The 19,933-nt window shown below is 39.6% G+C and overlaps 1 protein-coding gene across 1 annotated transcript in view; it reads right to left on the bottom strand.

Moving 5' to 3' along the window:
- Positions 1-948: 948 nt before the first annotated feature.
- The window catches only part of ASXL3 (ASXL transcriptional regulator 3), a 55,786-nt gene continuing 36,801 nt past the window's right edge, over positions 949-19,933 (bottom strand). The window contains exons 8-13 of the mRNA XM_053467458.1: positions 19,696-19,815; positions 8,503-8,666; positions 8,097-8,193; positions 7,696-7,801; positions 5,282-7,196; positions 949-5,056 (exon numbers count right to left, since the gene is read on the bottom strand). Of these exons, the coding sequence (XP_053323433.1) occupies positions 1,526-5,056; positions 5,282-7,196; positions 7,696-7,801; positions 8,097-8,193; positions 8,503-8,666; positions 19,696-19,815 (5,933 nt within the window). The 3' untranslated portion in view covers positions 949-1,525. The remainder of the gene's footprint in view (positions 5,057-5,281; positions 7,197-7,695; positions 7,802-8,096; positions 8,194-8,502; positions 8,667-19,695; positions 19,816-19,933) is intronic.

Raw genomic sequence — 19,933 nt, 5'->3', positions numbered from 1 at the left:
GTGAGGATCCTAATCTGGCGCTTTTCAGTAAGGTGTGTGAAAACTGGGAATTGCAAAGTTTCTATCAATTTTAAATAAGGCGATTCAATTGAAAAGTTTTGTGGACGTTTTGTTAGCAGGCACCGATGTCTAAATATTACATTGAACTGTATGGAAGGTGTATTGATGATTTTATAATTGTCCTGCAGTCAGTATCGGTGCCAAAGTATTACACCTAATGCTGTGCAAACATCTTATATTCTAAATGGTATTGCTTCTTTTAGTAATGTAGCAATAAGGGAAACTGGCCCTACGCGCTGATGTTAATTATACAAACACTCCATAGTAGATGCATAATGACAGATGTCTTATAATGTAGCTTAGCATAGCTTGGTCTCTGTCTTTCTCTAAAGAAAATCTTATTTTACCTTTTTAATGAAATTTCACCTGTTTGCAGGTACATTTGGAGCGCACCAAAAACCTAAACGTTTCGTTACTGGCCTGATATGGCAACAACTATTTTGTAAGCCAAAAACAAATATTTGTAAGCCAATAACTTTAGGATTTGCTCACTAAACTGACTTAGGACAACGAAAAATGTTTTCTCCCAGTTTTAACTATGACAAGCCCTGTATATGTTTACAATTGGAAACGCCCAGTAAAGCTTAGGATAACGTACGGTAGGTTATGTCATAGGTTTAAGTATACATTATGCAGGTCCTAGTCAGAGGGATGTAGCGACTGATCTCACAGGAGCTCATGACTTTATAACCGTATGCCTGCACATCTAACCAATACTAAATGTAATATAGAACATTGCCTTTTATCTGTAGCAATGCTCACCAGTATAAATGCTCCCATACCTGTAATTGTGAAGCTCGCAAAAAGTGGCTGATCTAAATCAATATAGATGGAGAGATACAGTAGTATTATTTGCTCAACTAATGATACTGTGAAGATTAGGCGGTGAGTCTAGTAATAAAAAAGAAAAGAAAAAAAAAACGCTTTCCGCTGTAAGAAGACATAACAGCTGGCTTAATTGAAGTGTCACTCTAAAACATCATATGTGGGAGTAAGTAAACAGCGCTTTATGTATGTATCGCAAATACCTTCCAGCAGCTGGTCCATTATAACACACTATTTTAGAAAAAACTAAAAACAAAATAAAAAATAAATAAAAACACACAAGTGAGAGTGCCCATGATATCGACGGGAGTTCAAATGCCAATAAATAGGATAAGGTATATAAAGGATCAAATTTACAATGATATGGCACAAGGCCTTAGAGAATCACTCCAACTGCAAACAGAATGGAAATGTACATATAGGGGTTTCCTAACAGAATGAGTAAACACACAGTTGTGATTTCAATAAGTTAAAAGAACAACAATTACTGTTTTGCTTGTTGAAGTATTTTTCTCCTCTAGGAAAAAGGTCCTTAAACAAAAATTTTAACACTGGGAAAAAAATAGAAATACAATGTTACTGCTCTTGGCGTAGCCAATTTGGCTGTAAAGTTTAAAATACAGCAATCCCATGTTTGATTCTATCGAACAACTAGACACGCGACACACAACTTTGAAGGGCCTATGCAGTCATCGTGACAGAAAGCCCCGCAACCTTTGCACACAATCATGGCTTTTAGCCTGCAGGAACATTTCAGTTCCAATTCGTCCGCACTGCTGCTGTCAGCAAACGTCTGCGCAGGCATCGGAGTGTTCTGACCGCCCAACCCAGGAGGAGGTTTTGAGTTGCTCCCTAAAATTCCGATAGACTTTTCAATGGCAGATGCCGCTCTTTTGAAGCTTGTGCTACCAAACTGAATCGCTGGGTAATTCCCACATTGCTGCTGCTGCTGTGGCAGCTGCTGCGTTTGTAATTTCTGCGCAGCTAATTGAGCAAAAGGCTTTTGTGGCTCAGAAAGTAAATAGGAAGAAAAATCGGCATTTTTCAAAGCAAATGCTTTTAACTGTTCTTTCATTTCATTCTGTTCATAGGAAGCTTGTTTCATGGTCAGTTCACAGCTGTTGTTTAAACCGTCCTCAAAAGAGATGGGCTCTGACTTTATATTGCTACAGATGCTTGTAGGCTGAGGCCAACCAAGTCTTTTAGTGGTTTCCATAGTAACTGCTGGTTGCTTTTGATCAGAAGGGACTTCTGAATTAGATAAGGAAGGATGCACTAAAAATTTATGTTGCAGAGTCTGTGGGGCATCACTGAGGTCTTCGCTTTCCTTCATGTGAATGCTTGGTGAATACGCATTCCCCATTCGGGGAGGAAGGGACGGAGCATTGTTTTCTCCCAAAACCTTCTGTTCCGGGTGCCTGTTATAAGCAAAAGTGTTGGGATGGGGCTTTACGGAACCTTGCGGCAAATACACTGCAGAGCCAGGGCCTCTCTGGGCCATAGGCATTTGGTAATAATGCTGCCTGTGTGAGGTACTAGTTTCAGAGTGATAGCTGCCATTTTTATCAACATTAAATACGTTTTGTTGGAAACTGCAAGAGGGCAGTGGCCTCTTTTGCTGTTTGATCTCGGGGCTGTGAGCAATCCTGGCTTGAACAGGGTGCTTGTTCATCCACTCTTGCTTAAACGCCTTTCCCTGACCCAATGGAGGCATAGCAGAAGTCATCATACAGGACGACAGGTTGGCGTCGGTGTCCATAGCTAGCTTCCCAGACTCGCATTTAATCTGAGCATGTTCGCCAACAGTCCTAGCCATCCTCTTTTTAGGATGGTTTTCACGTTTCCTCATTTGCAGGGGGTTCATATTTCCCAGTGGGTAATTCTTACTATCAGGAGTAGGGGGCCGGAGGCTATTTTCAGCAATCATTCTATCGGGTGTACTTTTATACACAGATGTGGGTTGCATCGGGAGCCTATTAATTTCTAGCTTTGCGCCAGGTCTTGGCTGCGGTAACACTTTTTCCAGCGGCAGGTTGCCTTGAAGAAGCTGAGTTACTAATGGATTATTTGCCTCAACCGAAGAAAGGCGACAGCTTGGATTCCCTGTGCTGGTAACCCTTTTTAGGTTTTCTGTAGTCAAAGACATGGTCTCCTCTCTGGAAACATTTACAGTGGTCTTTGAGGACTGCACACTTAGATCCAAGTCATTACCTTTGGAAGAATTGTTGAGATGTGAAAGGCTTGCGGTATCCACTGCAAAGCACTTTCCAGGTTCACACGCTTCTGATTTAATAGGAACACTGGTATTTGTGACAGGGCTATGACTATTACGCTTTGACACCTGCAGATAACTCCCAGGTTCACTTTTGACTTCACCTACAATCCTTTCGTTAGAATACCCTATGCGCTTGTTTGCAGTTATATGGTTTACGACTGTCTTGTCATTGTTAGCATGTTCCTTTTCACTCCAACATATTCTGTTGTTAGACATGTACTCTAAATTGGAGTTATTATCTGTGCCACACTTTAAAGAAGGAGGGCACCGTAACTGCTCGCTAAAGTTCTGCTGAGAAGCTGCCGTCTCACTTATTTTATCTTGCAACAAGAAGGATGTTTCTGAAAAGCTAGTGCTTGTTGTGATCTTGTTTCTATCATCTCTTGTTAGCCTTGTATTAATGGCTGAGTTACAAATCTGGTCTGCACTTTCATTAATGAGGTTTTCCTGCCTGCTTATAACAGACACCTGGGGACATGTTTTATTTTGCGCTAAAAGGTCCATCTTTCCGTGCCTGCTTTGGGAATCCACATTGTTTTCTGCATTCTCAACATTAAATGGGAAAGATGAATTTGGAGTTGTACAGTGATCAACAATGACTTTGCAAGGAATAGATCGGTTGGAGGAGGTTTGCGTTAACCCTGTAGGTAGCGTTGCACTCTGTACGTCTGATAAGTTACTACATGGACTTTTCTCCATTTTGTCATGGCTCAAATCAGAACCCACAGTCCTTCGATTGGAGAACATCGCAGTGCTAGACCGTCCAAGAGAATCGACCATTCCTTCCTCATGGTTTGACAATTTTCGGGCGGAGGTACAGATTTGTGCAGCGCTTTCTTCTTCATACTCTGGCATAGCCAATTTGTCAGGATGCCAGTTGCTTGCACCCACTGACGAGTTTAGTGAATTCAACAAAGAGTTACTATGATGAGGATTTGGCAGACAACCCCCAATCGATGAAATTGGCACAGCGGTGTTAAAATTAACAATGGGGTTAGCAATACTGACAGATACTGGCACTCTTTTGTCATCTGCGGACTTGCACACAATGGAATTTGCTTCATGACTGCTAGTGTCATCAGTGCATTTAGGCACAACAGCAATGCAAGGGACGTCAGTCTCCTTAACTGGGCTGAGCATGCCAATGCCACACGTGGATCTTGTGGAGTTTTCGCTGTCAATGGACATTAGAACCGACGACTTTTCAAGTGAGTTTGTAAAATGAGCATCGGCAGAGCTGCAGACAGACATCTTACCAACATTTTTGTTAAAATGCATCGGTACACTGCCGTCTGTACTGGAGGTAGATGTAACAGCTTTGTCAATGGAATGTGGCACATGAATATTTTCATTGGAACTGTGCACAGATTCATCAGAGTCTGTTTCCGACGATGGCGTAGTACTGAGAGGTTTCTGTAATGTGGCTTCCCGATGGAGGGTGGACTTGTTGCTAGGAGACTTGCAGTTTGGATTAATGATGATGACACCAGTTGAGCCTTCTATCTTTGAATCGGAAGAAGGTACATCCGATGCTGAACCACCGTCTTTTGCTTTTCCGTCCTTAGTGCTCTGTTGCGTATTAACCCTTGCCTGATGCTTGGCAAATATCTTAGCCTTTGTTTGTTCTTTGATGTGTGCCAACGTTCTCGTCTTGCTGCCTTCACAAGGGTTTCCAACACCTCCTGAAACAATGCTTGCGGCAGCAGCCACCGCAGCTGCAGCGGCCGCCTCTCTTTGTGCTCTGGCTTGTTGCGCTCTTGCTTTAATATCAGCAAGGGTTCTGGCTCCAGTGTTTCTCCCACCACCGGCAGATGAGCTAGAGGACACTTTGGATTCAAGTTTGGGAGCAGGTTGGCTTTTGATGATAAACGGAGGACCAATTTTGGAAAGCTGGATCTAAAACAGAAAAGCAAAAGCATCATACCAAAGACTTAAGTAACATACTTCCTAACTAGCTTACAATCGTTAAACACTTAACCAGAAACTTAATCATAAGATTATGTTGTAAGATGTGGCACAGTAATCAACAGTATGAAGGCTTCAATTTTGCTCTGTGGGACCTTGTTTACACTAATGAAACGGTGTCTATAGAAAACCATATATCGCTCATGCCATTATTACCTTGAGTGGTGGAACTTTAGGCTCCTCTCTCGGGGGGTGTTCTCTGTCAGAGTGACTTGAAGATATTCTAGAAAGATGATCATCGTCTATCCGTGGACGTTTCTCCTTGAATATTCCATAATTGTGGTGTTCCACAGTCTTTCTTTTTGAAATCTCAGGCTCCCGGCCTTCAGTTCTTAGCGCTTCAGACTGTTTACCATGGTCAAATGACTTTGCATGACCACTCTCTTGTCTGTTTTGTAAGCTTCCCTGCTGTTTATGACTTTTGCTTCGGGAGGATTCAAAGAACCCAGATGTTTCTAGTGTGCTAGCATACTTATCATTGGACTTTGGCTGATGAAATTCATTGTTTTTAGCAAATATTCCTCCAGAGTCGTTATGTGATGGAGACATATATTTTTTATCAACAATGCAGTAATGTGTTGAATTGGTTTTTATTGTTATTGTATCTGGCGGTGATAATTCCGGAGTGACTGCTCCATATGACTTTTCACAGTCTACTTCAGATTTACACTGTTTGTGACTGGGAATATCTTCTGATATTGATGTATCAGAATTAAGGGATACTGGTTGATGATACTTTATGTCTTCATTGCTTTCTGTCTCAATTGCAGCACCCTCCCCTTGGGATGCCTCTGAGAAACCATCGGTTTCATCCTTTGAAGGTGACTGTGATTCATCAGATGAGGCTGGAGAGATTCCAGCTTGAAGCATGAGATGTTCATTTGTAGGAGGGCTATAAACAGAAGACGCTTCTGAAGTTGGAGGTATGTTTGCTGCATGTCCAGTTTCAGAGGCCAAAGCTACTGAAGACACAGATGAAGTTTCTGATGCTAATGGTACATCAGACATAGGAGAAGCTTCAGAAGTTAATGGTAAGTTAGATGCTGGGGATGCTTCTGATGTCAGAGTATGACTCGAGGAGGGAGAGGCTTCTGATCTTACAGGAGAAGCAGAGATTGGTGAATTGTCTGAAGCTAGGGATGTAGGTGGGCTTTCATCTAAAGGCTTTTGCTGGCTTTCAGACTCGGTATTCTCAAAACTTGAAACTTCAGAAAGAAAAGCAGCCTCAACCGATGCAGGAGTACATGGATCCTCTGATGCAGATTGTGTGTCGCCTCCTGGAGACGCAATGCTAACACACACTCCCTCTGGGCTCCCTGAGGAAAATGATGTCTCTGAAACACATGCGGTTTCTGAAAGTTGTTCATCAGGTTCGCTAATCAGTTCCATTTCCGCAGCAGTTGCATCTTCAGCGCATACAGACTCCGCCGACGTGGACAAAATGCCTTTTTCCTCTGCAGTATTCAGCTCTTCCAAAGGAGGTTCCTTCTTTTCAGTTGTCTCATCAGGTGAACAATGAGGAGAAACTGAGCGAACAGGAGATGTGACTTGACTTGGCTGGTTGACTTCATCTGGCATTTCACGTTCAACACCATCAGACTTCTCGACTTCTTCCTTAACATTCAGAGTACAAACCGTTTCATCTTCCATGACCACACATGACTCTATATTTTCCACAAGCACTTTTTCCTCATTTTTAGTGTTTTCTTGTTCCCGCTCATCAGACAACTCATTATCAGCCTTGACATCCTCTTCCTGACATTCGCAAATGGTGGTCTCCAATTCCTCAGCAATTTCTTCCTGAATCACTGCTTCTTCAGATATTAATATGTCTTCAAGTACAGTTTCATCTACTAACTCCTTGGAGGGTACCTGGTCCATGTTGCAAAGGGGTTCTTCAATCGAGTGTTTTTCCTGAAAGGGTGGTGCTTCATTGATGGGTTCTGTGCTACTGTCAAGCTGCGCCGATGTGCCAGGTAAGCTCAAAGGGGTTTCTAAGGAACTAGTTTCATCTTCACTACTATTTTGAGCTGAAGTTATTTGGAGAGATTCTTCTCTGGACATTCCAGATCTTATCATAAAAAAACAAGGCAAATGGTTAATAATGTAAAACTGGTCAAAGTTATACAAAAAAACCCGTAAACTCCCATTCTGCTACCAAATATGCTAAACGATATAAAGTTGACCAAACCATAAGACATATCACATCTCCTTTTATTAGGGTTTCAGCAATAGTATCACTGCTTTGTTCGCATACGCAAACTTATCACATGTAAGTTTGTCAGCACCATTAAATGCATGCCCAGCGTTTTAACCTGTTACCAGCTTAGGACACATGTATTTCCCTTGTTCTGCCCTTGAATTGGTCACGATATAGATAACCTGCTTAACTAATAAGATTGGTGTTATGAATAATTGGGGAAAAAAGACAAATGTCATCAACGAAGCTAAACAAAGGCATGACATGTCTTACTTATTAAGAAGAATCATTTCACTAAAATAAGCAGTTTACTTTTGTAACAGAAAGATTCCCACTAGTATCTCTTATTCCTTTTATGCATTTGACTCACTTTTCCCCATAAAATCTCTCGAAAAATCTTTCTTTCCAAACTTCGGTTTTCTTTTCTTTTTCAATTTCTTGTCGGATACGCATTTGCATTTCTGGTGTAAATTCCCCTACAGAAAACACAGGATGAAAAATATACAATTATCAATTATCTTGTGTCATTTTCAAGAAAAGGGTGTAGCGAGTCTCAAATAGTGGCATAGGAATGTATAAAACATTTGGGGGGAGTTAAAACATATTACTACATCAACATAGGCTAACATCAAAACGTGGTATGTATTTTAAATTACAAAAACTGTTTAAAACTAGACAAATCTAGCATGTTCTGAATATTTAAGTAGATATGCAATAACACAGGCTAACAAATATAGTTAAATGCATAAAATGCTAAATAAAAACGTTTACCTTCTGATAACCTCTGTTTCCAACCTTGAGCGGCATACGCAAAGAATTCATTATTTAGAGCAGAATTACTAAGCCGTAAAGTGCCATCGTTTCCCATCTAGAAAGAATAAATACTCAATAAATAAAAATAATCAGTACTCAATAAATGGTTTTACAATTTCTTTCTTCTTTTCACTCTTGGATCCCAGGCAAGCCACATAAATAAATTAAAGCAAGTATGGGCATTAAAGTGAATGGCTTGAGTGTCTCTTTAATGATTATTTCTAAGGGTTACATGTGGGTTGACATAAAAGTTAAACGGCACAGTTTATTATGCCTGCCTCTTTATATTAATTCCAAAATTATACAAGAATCGGTAAAGATGAGACAATATTCAAACATAATGGATAATGTTGTTTTCACTCACCTGCCTGTCTACCTCTGGGAGTAAAAGCAGAAGGTATTGCTGAAAATGCTGTGGCAAAGAAGCAAATGTATGCTTGTTAATTAAAGCCCTCAGATTAGTATTCACTAAGATTGATCCTGGAGTTTCAATGTCAATATCTTCTGCTTTGGTCCATTTCAAATGCCCTAGGATACAGAAAACAAAGTTATCACATCTGATGATAAGCATTCCGTATCCAGCAGGCTGCGCTGACATTATAATCTTCATTGGTATTAAGATTTCAATATAAAAAGAAACTATTTAATGCAATAACTAACCAGTGTCCGTGTGAACACTTGAAATCTATCCAATTTGTGTTTGCTTAGTGGTTTGTCAATACAATAAAAGGTACAGGAGTTGTACACCACTCTCCTAATGGAATGACTGTCAACAAACTAGCCCCATACATTATGCATGTACTCCTCATGCTGTGTGAGCACATGTATATATGCATGAGTTTTGTTTTTGCGTTAAATACTGGCAAAGCATAACACGTTAGGGATCACATGAAAACTAATTAAACTTCCGAGACCTAAAGGAGGCAAACAGGTATACAATAAATGGTGATTATGGTACAAAGTATAGACAGCATTTTGGCATAGACTAATGGCTTTGGGTTTTGTCACTGGATTTTAGTAGAACATGGCCATAGTAAATAAGAACGTGAATAAGAATTGGTAAACAGCATTCTTAAGGATATACACCGAGCCAAAACAAAGAAGTTACGCAGAAAGAGAATGAGTTAAAAACACCACAATAAAGGATGTAGTAGTGTCACAGAAAGAGAACCGGGACAAGACACAAGACAGAATGATGTACATGACGAGAACATGTTAAGATTCAGTTTGGTTGCTTGGTAATGGAAGCAAAAATATAATTAGGAACGCTTCCAGCAATGATTATATGTGTCAGCACAATGTGTTCACAGATACAGTGCTGGGAAGAAGTATTTGCTCCCTTCTCAATTTCTTCTATTTTTACTTCACAGTTAAATGTTTCAGAACACCCAACTCATTTTAATAGAAGGCAAAGACAATGAACACATAATGCAGCTTTTAAATGATCATTTATTTTATTGAAGGTAAAGAGTAAATCAAAACCTATGTAACCCATGTGAAAAAATGATTGCCCCCCTAAACAACTGGTTGTGCCTCCCTCGGCGGCAACAACTGCAATAAAACGTTTGCAGTGATTGGCAATGAGTCTTCTACATGAGCAATCTTAGGCTGACTCCTAAGAATTGTTTAATTCAGCCACATTGGTGGGTTTTTGAGCATGAAGTAAAGTCATCACACAGCATCTCAATCAGACTCAAGGGAGGACTTTGACTAGGCCTCCAAAACCGTCATTTTGTTTCTTTTGAGTCATTCAGAGGCGGAGGTGCTTGTGTGCTTCAGATCTTTGTCCTGCTGCATAACCGAACTGCGTCACAAACCGATGGCCGGACATTTTCCTTTTCTGTAGAGAGTAGAATTCTTGGCTCCATCAATAATGGCAAGTTGTCCAGGTCCTGAAACAGCAGCCCCAAACCATCACAATACCACCACTGTGTCTTACTGTTGCTATGATGTTCTTATTGTAGAATTCTGTTACTTTTACACCAGATGTAACATCACCCATGTCTTCCAAAATGTGTCACTCTTGACTCAGTCCACATAATATTATCCCAAAAGTCTGGTCATCCAGGCGTTTTTTTTGGCAAATGTGGCAAATGTGGCATTTTTGCACAGTCCCTTTCTTATTGTGGAATTATGAACACTGTAAAAAGGAAGGCATGATTGACAACCAACTGTATGCCAATGAAGTGTAATGGTGTTATGATGCAGAGATCCAATGGGCAAAGCCTCTCTATACAAGACCTTAAAGTGGTCTCAAACATTAATGGAGATTCTTCTCTGCAGAGCACATGGCAAATCAGTTAGGACATTTGGTCACCTTCCACTCCCTCCCCCAGTGCAATGTCCTTTCCCTTTTCTATCACCTTGGTCTCTAAGGGTCACTGGAGAAGATAGGTTACCAGGGGAGTGTCCAGCAGAAGGAGGACTTATTGGGTTTATAAAGTCCTGCCAACTCTCTCTCTCTCTCTCTCTCTGAGTCTGCGTGGAGATGATCACAAGGGAGTGGTAATTGTATCACGTGTTTACAGGCTTATCCTGCTGTTTCTTTGTTATTTCCATTCAATCAATGAATAGTTAGTTTGGTAACAGCATATACTAATTTATAGTAATTTGTATTTGTATTGTTAATTTGTTTAGCCTCTCTTAATAAATATTGTTAATTGCAGAAAACAAGGAGTGTGGACTCTGACTTTACACTCGATAGTGGTTATTGATAGCATAACAGTGTAAATATATATATATTCATACAGTAAATGTTATTCAATAATTATAGTAAGATTCATAAAATACAGACACGTTTTTATATTTATAACATTTGGCGAGCCAGGTAATTATTTTTTACCACTTTTTGCTCACTTGCAAGAGGGGACAATCCAGTTTTCTCCAGATACAAGTGAGCTAAAAGGGACAAAATAACCGAACCGATTTTGTTTTATTTGCTGGAAGCGTTTTCTGCAATACGTCTCGGGCCAAGACGTGAGAGATCCTAAGAGGCAACCAGAGTGAGACGCAATTAGTAAGCCGGACATCATTTCTGGAGGATCGCGTTTTATCCAGACCGAGGATTCAAAGTGGGGTGCACACCATTTGATTGCCTGCAGTCTGAAGACACAAGTCGTGTGAGTAAATTATAATTTGTTTTTTGATATATAAGAATGGAAATTGTAGCACAGTATGCAGAAGCTAGCACTTTTGACCCATTAATGATGGAAAATGAAAATGAATTTAAACAAATGCATAGCTTGTGGTTGCAATGTGAGAAAGAGAATTGCAGAGTAGACAATAAGAAGTGGTGCCTGAATAAAGATAGACTGAAAATCCAGAACTGTATGAAGTTGCTGAAGTTATTGAGGAATCAGTTGAACCGTATACTTGTGGGGCAAACTCCTGTGGCCTCCATAATAAACAACACAAGTAAATATAGTGATTGTCCAACCTGTGGATTAAATGGAGATTATGTAAACACATTAGAGGACAATTACGAAGCGAGAGGAGAGTTGATATCATCCCTTAGGACATGTTTAGCCACGCAAACCCCAGTTGCTGTATGCAGCCAGGGGGAAACATGTGCAGAAGAAGAAGAGGCACAAAGTATTGTAGAGAATGAGAACCCAGGAACAAACATAGGAAACCGTATACTGGATGAGCTAGATAATGGTGGTATTCCTGTATTAACCCCTCTTGTAACAAAGCCAGCAATACCACATTTTATGGACCCTTTATCTGTTTCACCTAGTGTTAAAAGCAGGACATCTGCCACCCTGCAAACTGCTAAAATTCTACAGCAGCAGGATAGAGATAAGGTGATGAAACAGCTGATGAAGTTAAAGCCCCTCTTTCCCCCATATGACTGTAAAACAGATGTCCTTTCAAACATGTCCAATTTCGAATCAGCAGTTAAACAATATATGCTCTCTCCTAAAGAGGCATGTATGATGCTTAAAATGTGGGCCCCAAGCAGCATTGCATGTAGATTTAATCCACCCATAAATGGCCCTATTAATCGAGACCGAGATTGGTTTAAAGATGATAAATGGGCTACAGAGGGAGACAGACTTAGAGCTGTCTCCAAATTTGTAACAGGAGACAGAGATTTAGATAGTCATTCACTTGCTGAGATGAAGGTGCATTTACAAGATGATCCGTGGGTTTTTGCTTCCAAATTTGAGCAAGTCTATCGGCTAACCCACCGCATTCCACCAGTTCAAACTCCTCCTGATCTACTACAATACCTAGTAAAAAAATTCACTTACTTAGACCCTGGAGTGCAGATGATGGCAGAGGAAAAAGATACTTTGGAAGGGGTATTGACCATCATAGGGAAGGCCAGGCAGAATTTAATGAGGAAAGGAGTCATAGGACAGCGTAAGGTTGCGATTGTAACTACCAATGAAGGGAAGCAATCTCTACCTGAGATTCCCTTCAGAGGTATTTGTTATTATTGCAATAAAAATGGTCATAGACAGAAAGAATGTAGAAAGGCCAAAAGAGACCAAAGGGTGACTGAGGGATGGCATGTTAGTCCATCCCCCTGGTCTGTCAAAGAAAGTGATCAAAGAGGATCTGTAAAGATGAAAAGAAATAACAGTCCTGAAAAGGCAGGTCAGGAACATCATTCTAACCCTCTGCCTAGGACCAATCTGTATGGTCCGGCACGGGAGGCTCTGAGAATGATGGCAGTACAAGGAGCGGTTACTAATGACCACAAACTGAAACCAGGGGATGAGGCTCCTCTAATTTTATTTTCAGATTGACTAGCACTGGACGATATGGTTCCTATTTGTAAAACATTAAGGGACCATTCCGGACGTCCATACGTGCATGGTATTATGGCAGGACATCACACTAAGATTCTGATTGATACAGGAGCTTCAGTGACATTAACCGATCTACTATTAAGTCCTCCTTCTGGGGCGAAAAAGACATTTCTTGTAGGACTTGGTGGTTCTCAGTCTCAGGCATTTCTTATTCCACAAGTGACCTTGACTTTAAGTGCTCAGTGGAGTAAGAAAATACTGATCTGGCAAAGTAAAAACACTGAAGGTACTATACTGGGTGCAGATGTAATGCGAACAGAAGGAATGCTGGTAGACCTTTGCAAAATGTTTTGTGGAGAGATATGCAAAACCTGTGTTCTCTATTAGGAATACAGCAGAGATTTCATATACCTTATCATCCCCAGTCATCTGGTATAGTGGAAAGAATGAATCATACTCTGTCCAGGTTATCTAAAATGCTGGTACAATATGGCAAATCATGGGTTAACCATCTCCCAGCAGTACTCATGGCTATCAGAGCTACACCCTCTAATGCCACTAGGTGCTCTCCATATGAATTAATGACAGGGAGAAAAATGGCACTAGGCCATCCAGGTGAACCACAACTTTCAACTCCACTGAGAGAATCTGTGACTAGAGACCAGTATCTCTCCCAAATTCAAGAGCAATTAAACTCATTGCTTCACTTTGCTGCCTCCAATATGGCCCCAACAGATTGTAAAATTTTATCCACATCTCAAACTCTGTTTGAGAAGGGGGGATTAGTAATGATTAAAAATTTTCAGAAAAATTCTCCCTGGGATGCAAATTGGGAAGGGCCCTATGTAATTCGAGACACACTGGGCACAACAGTTCTACATGTACAGAGGTCTAACCCCAAAAAGGCCAGAAGGCAGCCTGGATATAAGTGGGTGCATGTAGATCAGTGTAAATTATATAAAGGGACTTGTGCTCCAGATACAGAGTTAACTGCTAAGGATTGATGCTTCTGCTTGATCTTTTTAGGTGCCCGAAGTATGACAACGTGAAATAATATTCTAAGAAGAATGAAGCTCAACATCTTTCCGGTCATGTTGCATTTCCTTAAACAATTCAGGACATGTGAATCCGATAATAATTCCCTATTGGAACTGAATGTAACTCCATCCACTCAGCAACATAATGGAAGTTATACAGATACCAAAAATGAATCTTCCAATACTTGAACTTAACACAAACTCATTTGACCAACATCCTGAAGGCAATTATACTGGAAACAGCCCTTGGACTGATCTGGGCATCACTCCGCCCTCTCGAGACCGCAGAGGGAATTACGCCAATGGAATAGAAGGATGGACTAAAATATGGAGTGGTGACAATGTATATGATATGTGTTTATATGTAATACTCAGTGGGGGTGGGGGTGTTGTTGAAATTTTTGGGGAAATAATAAATAATAATATTTTGGGATTTTGGGTAGATAACAGGGCAATTAAGATGATTGGGAATGTAAATGGTCAGATTGGGGAAAATCTGTAGTTTTATGTGGTAGGGATGTAAAACTGACTGGTTAGTGTCTACACATTTAAAATTTCTACACATTTTCAAAATTGTTCCAGAATTACCTGTACTATGGAAAGAGCTTCAATAAGGTGGGCAGAAAGGGGTAGAAGTAGCTATAGAAGAGGGGTTGTGGACACAGTTCTGGGAAGTGTAGGAACTGGGTTGGGTTAGTGAATGCAGTTGACATAGCCAGTATGACAGCAGCACTACAGTTGTTAACTGACACTCCTAGTACAACTTGGTGGCAAAAGTTAGCTAATACTTTCTCTAATCAACATGGGGTACTGCTCTGGGGAACCTATTCATACATCCATTTATTATCGTATTGTGTGTTTCTGTAGTATGTATTGTTATTCAAGTTTGTATGTGTTGTTACCTGAAGTCATTGATTGCCAGAGTATATCACCTCCATTATGGAATGCAAATGGAAAGAACTCTGTCAATAGCGGGCTGGGCATGCATACATAGTAGATACACTGCGAGGTACGCTCTCCCTCTTGTCTCCAGTGGGTTTTATAGAGTCCAGGGGTCTCATCCACTTCATTGTCAAAAGGAGGGATGTAAAAAGGAAGGCATGATTGACAACCAACTGTATGCCAATGAAGTGTAATGGTGTTATGATGCAGAGATCCAATGGGCAAAGCCTCTCTATACAAGACCTTAAAGTGGTCTCAAACATTAATGGAGATTCTTCTCTGCAGAGCACATGGCAAATCAGTTAGGACATTTGGTCACCTTCCACTCCCTCCCCCAGTGCAATGTCCTTTCCCTTTTCTATCACCTTGGTCTCTAAGGGTCACTGGAGAAGATAGGTTACCAGGGGAGTGTCCAGCAGAAGGAGGACTTATTGGGTTTATAAAGTCCTGCCAACTCTCTCTCTCTCTCTCTCTCTGAGTCTGCGTGGAGATGATCACAAGGGAGTGGTAATTGTATCACGTGTTTACAGGCTTATCCTGCTGTTTCTTTGTTATTTCCATTCAATCAATGAATAGTTAGTTTGGTAACAGCATATACTAATTTATAGTAATTTGTATTTGTATTGTTAATTTGTTTAGCCTCTCTTAATAAATATTGTTAATTGCAGAAAACAAGGAGTGTGGACTCTGACTTTACACTCGATAGTGGTTATTGATAGCATAACAGTGTAAATATATATATATTCATACAGTAAATGTTATTCAATAATTATAGTAAGATTCATAAAATACAGACACGTTTTTATAAACACTAACCTTAACTGAGGCAAGCAAGGCTGGCAGTTCTTCACGTTAGCCTGGGTTATTTTGTGCCCTCCTTTTGGAGGAATTTTGGTAGACCGGGCCAGTCTTGGGAAGGTTTTCTCCATTTGTAGATAATGGTTCTCACGTTGGTTAGCTGGAGTCCCAAAGCCTTAGAAATGGCTATGTAACCCTTTCTAGACCGATAGATGTCAGTGACATCTCATCATTCTCATCTGTTCTTGAATTTCTTTAGATCACAGCACCATATGCTGCTTTTTTTTAGACCTTTTAAACTAGTTCACTTTGCAAGACAGGTAATTGATGTCTAGAGTCAACAAGACTGGCAATATTCATGCCTGGGCGTGTCTAGTGAAATTAGACCCAATTATCAATTTGGTTAATTGGTTGATTTAGTAACTAAGGGGGCAATTACTTTTTCCCATAGGACCAGGTAGGGTTGGATAGATTTTTTTTGCCTTCTATACATGAAATCATTTAAAAACTGCATTTTGTGTTTACACAGGTTATCTTTGTCTAATATTAAAATTAGTTTGATCTGAGACATTTAAATGTGACAATGTGCAAAAAAAAACATTTTAAAAAAAATCAGGAAGTGGCAAATATTTTGTTCACAGCATTGTAATCCAAGAAAGTGGACAGGGTACAAAGACAAATGGGAAACAAGGTCAAGAGGAATGCTAGAAGAAGGAAACCAAATATATTTAAATGATCCATCAAAGTACAACCACTATACATTAAAGAGAGGTAGGTGAGCCAGGTGCAGAATAAGACGCGCCAAGCAGCAGCAGGCAGTATATGGCAGGTTCAAAGGTACTCGGGGGCTCATGTACTGCTTACAGTAAGAGTAACTTACAGCAACAAAAAGAGGCCGGTTCATTTGCAGCCCACTGGTTGAGGATGTAGGCAAATTCTATAAGCACACAAATGCTATTCCTTTATTTATTTTTTTAAGATGCAAGGTTACTTGCTTTTACTAATGCTTTAATCTACTCACTTTGAAGCCTTTGAAACATAATTAAAAGAATAAATATTTTTCAAAGGAATCAATTAGGAAGCACTTTGATTCATGCCAATCAACAGTATCAGGGGATCTAGCTCTATATTGTTGCAGTTCAAATCATTGTGGTATTACAGCTCCAAGTCCATACACTTGCCTGGTGATATTTAAGGTATATTCGCGAATGGGAAAGTTGACAGAAGAGTTTTTTAAATTGAATTATACCTTATACGGGGCTGGAGAAACCTGCCAGTGTTGTGCCTTCATAATGAACAGTGAAGTCCGGGAGTGGAAACACCAACTCAGTCAGTTTACTTTTTAGTGAATAAAACCCATAAACGTCTACTGAGCAGGGACTGAGGATTAAACTTTGCTCTGGCACTTTAAGGCCAGCAGCCAATAAATGATGCCACCCACACTAAAGGAAGGGAACCGCTGCAGGAGCAAAGGTGTGTGAGAGGCTCCATCAGAACTCGTGTGATTTGCTCAATGGCCAGTCTGGGCCTGTGGATGGGAATAGATTCAATGAGTTACTAGTAACATTAACTAATGGATATCATGCTCCTCGTGAAAAGCTCTAAGAGGTCTAATGAGACCACCACACTCTGTGGACATGCACAGAAAGCTCTCCTGTTAAATCTCAATTGAAATGCTTGTCTGCCACTAATTAGCTGTAAAATAGGGCGCAAAACTTGAACTGCAAGGCTGGCAGTGCGCTGCAGCTTCTCCTTAATTGCTTTTATTTTGTTTCTTTCTACAGGTAAAAATGCATATTAAAGTCCTTTTTGTATGTATTGTTTGTTGGTGAGGCTGCATGTCCCATATTTCATTACATGACTGCTATGATGCTGTTAAAAAGACGACTCTTTATGGTCACAACCAGCAAACCGCTGTAATTTATTACAAAGAGCAATAATTCTTAACTCCATTCAATTAAAATGATGCCCAGACAACACGGAGACGACAAAGAATTACTTTCTCTGATGAAACGTTTCAAGTTCAAGCAGATAAATAATTTTTTTAACTGTTCAACATGGAAACACTCCAAATTATTAACACGAGGAATGGTTTTGCTACAACTAACAGATAATAAATATCATGTGAATTCTAAATAAATAAAGGTTTGTGGTCACTGACAAATGTCCTTGCTTTCCATGAAAACAGTTACGTTACTCCAGACATTTGAACAGTGGTGTTCATTGAACAATGTACATAATCCCAATTATCAATCAGGTAATCCACATGATGGTGGATTATGGGAGAACAAATTTCATGCTCAATTTCGTTTATAACTTTAAGATCCAGGACTTAAATGGTAGGTCCTGTGGAAAGCAGATGTCCCACTATGGTGGCAACAGGAGAAAGGGCATATGTCTTAATGAAACAAAACTCCAGAGATGAGAACTTTCAATATAGCTCTGTCAACACTTAAGAACCAGGAAGTTCAGAAACAGTGAAGGTGATCAAATCAAATAATATAAATAATCGTCATATGCAGTGATTAAACAGTCAGGACAGTATGATGTAGCACAGTGTGAAACACCACAAAACTAAGGAGAATGAAATAATAATAATATAATATATATATATATAATATAATATATATCTAATAAAATAATACCAGGAAATGGCAAAAAGGTATAGAATTGTGCATAATGGTAGCATCTAGCAAAAGATTGCCTGCATTCAACTTTTCACAGCTACCGTATTTGAAGAAACCTAATTGTAATGCATCATATTTCACACAAGTTAACTAGATGCAGCTATTAAACATAACTTAATTCAATGCTTCTGCTTATAATTAGAATTGAAGACATCCTATTTTATATCTAATTAGCAACATTTAAACCAAAGTTTAAACCTGATGCATACATATCACCTCTTCGTTCACTGTGTTGTTAGATGCAGTTGTGCAATGCTTGTGGTTGGCTATGAAATAATTACTAATCCTTTGAAAAAGTGAGACAAATAGGTTTGGATGCTTAATTTAAATTTACGCAATAATACAAATCTATCTCCCGTTTGGCTGTATATCAAGTTTGTTAGACAAGAAAAGCAAAAAATGTTAGTGAGGGAGGTGTCAATAAGCCTAATTATGGTTGACTGACTGGTTTTCCGAAGTTACAAAAAATGGTATGTTTGGCCGTAATCATAGAACAGTTAAAATAGTTTTAATTAAAAAAAACTATATTTTATATATATATATATTGTGTATTATGCACTTTTTCTTTTATAAAAATTTCTGGTAAATTAAATTGTATATGAATGTACCTATGATGCTATAGAATGGAAACGACATGAAGCCACTGGCTAAAAAGGATTGCACCATGACTGGGTCCTTTCTGTGCTCCTCTGGTGTTTCATTGCAATGACTGTCCCCTTTGGTAAGTGTGCACTGGAAAAGACTGACCAGTTCCAAATGTTACGGGGGGCTTGTTCTCTGGCTAAAAGCTTCCACTCTGCCTCTGCGCACATTAAGTCCACATACAACATGGCGCCATTTTGAAAAAATATGCAGCCGGGAAACAGATACTGAAGAAAATAATGGGCATAAAAATAACTAAACGGAATAGGAATGTAAACAAGAATTGATGTGGAAGAAAAATGTAAACTCATAACGTGAGTGAAAGGTTACAACATATGATTTGTTGTTAATATGTTTTCTTTGGTGCGTGTTTTTTGTAATCTCCCCAGTACCCACTAATGTCCATCCTACACAATTCAAACAGGAGTCATGCACACCTAAATGCCACATATTTAGGAATAACACAGGACCTGCTCCTCCTCCATTCTGTGTGTTTCTTTTGTTGCTATTGGCTCTGAATGACAAACTTAAAATACCCACGGGTTATTAAGAAAGATAAAACATGCGTAAGACATAAAACCAACATAACGGAGTCTCCAGCATTAGACCAAAAAGCCAATCTGCAACACACTATGATACCAACACAATTCACATCACACAGTCTTCAAAGAGTTATTTGTGGTAATTCACTCACCTAAACCCGACTTCTTCAGACGTTTCAAGTGCTGGCTTGTCTGTTTGCCTGGGGGTGATTTTTGCCCCTGCTTGGTTTCCTTATCAGAACTGTCTGCTTCCCCGTTCTTGGATTCAGACCCTTAAAAAAAAAAAAAAAAAAAAAAAAAAAAAAAAAAAAAGGATATAGGGTATATAAAAGCAATTATTCTGCATGGCTTGCCCTTTAGCCATACCAAAATATTATCTTTGTTCTCTTT

The sequence above is a fragment of the Spea bombifrons genome, chromosome 5 (assembly GCF_027358695.1).
Source record: "Spea bombifrons isolate aSpeBom1 chromosome 5, aSpeBom1.2.pri, whole genome shotgun sequence".
Lineage (NCBI taxonomy): Eukaryota > Metazoa > Chordata > Amphibia > Anura > Pelobatidae > Spea > Spea bombifrons.
Note: the sequence above shows the minus strand (reverse complement) of the source record. Positions and strands in the feature narration are given on the sequence as shown.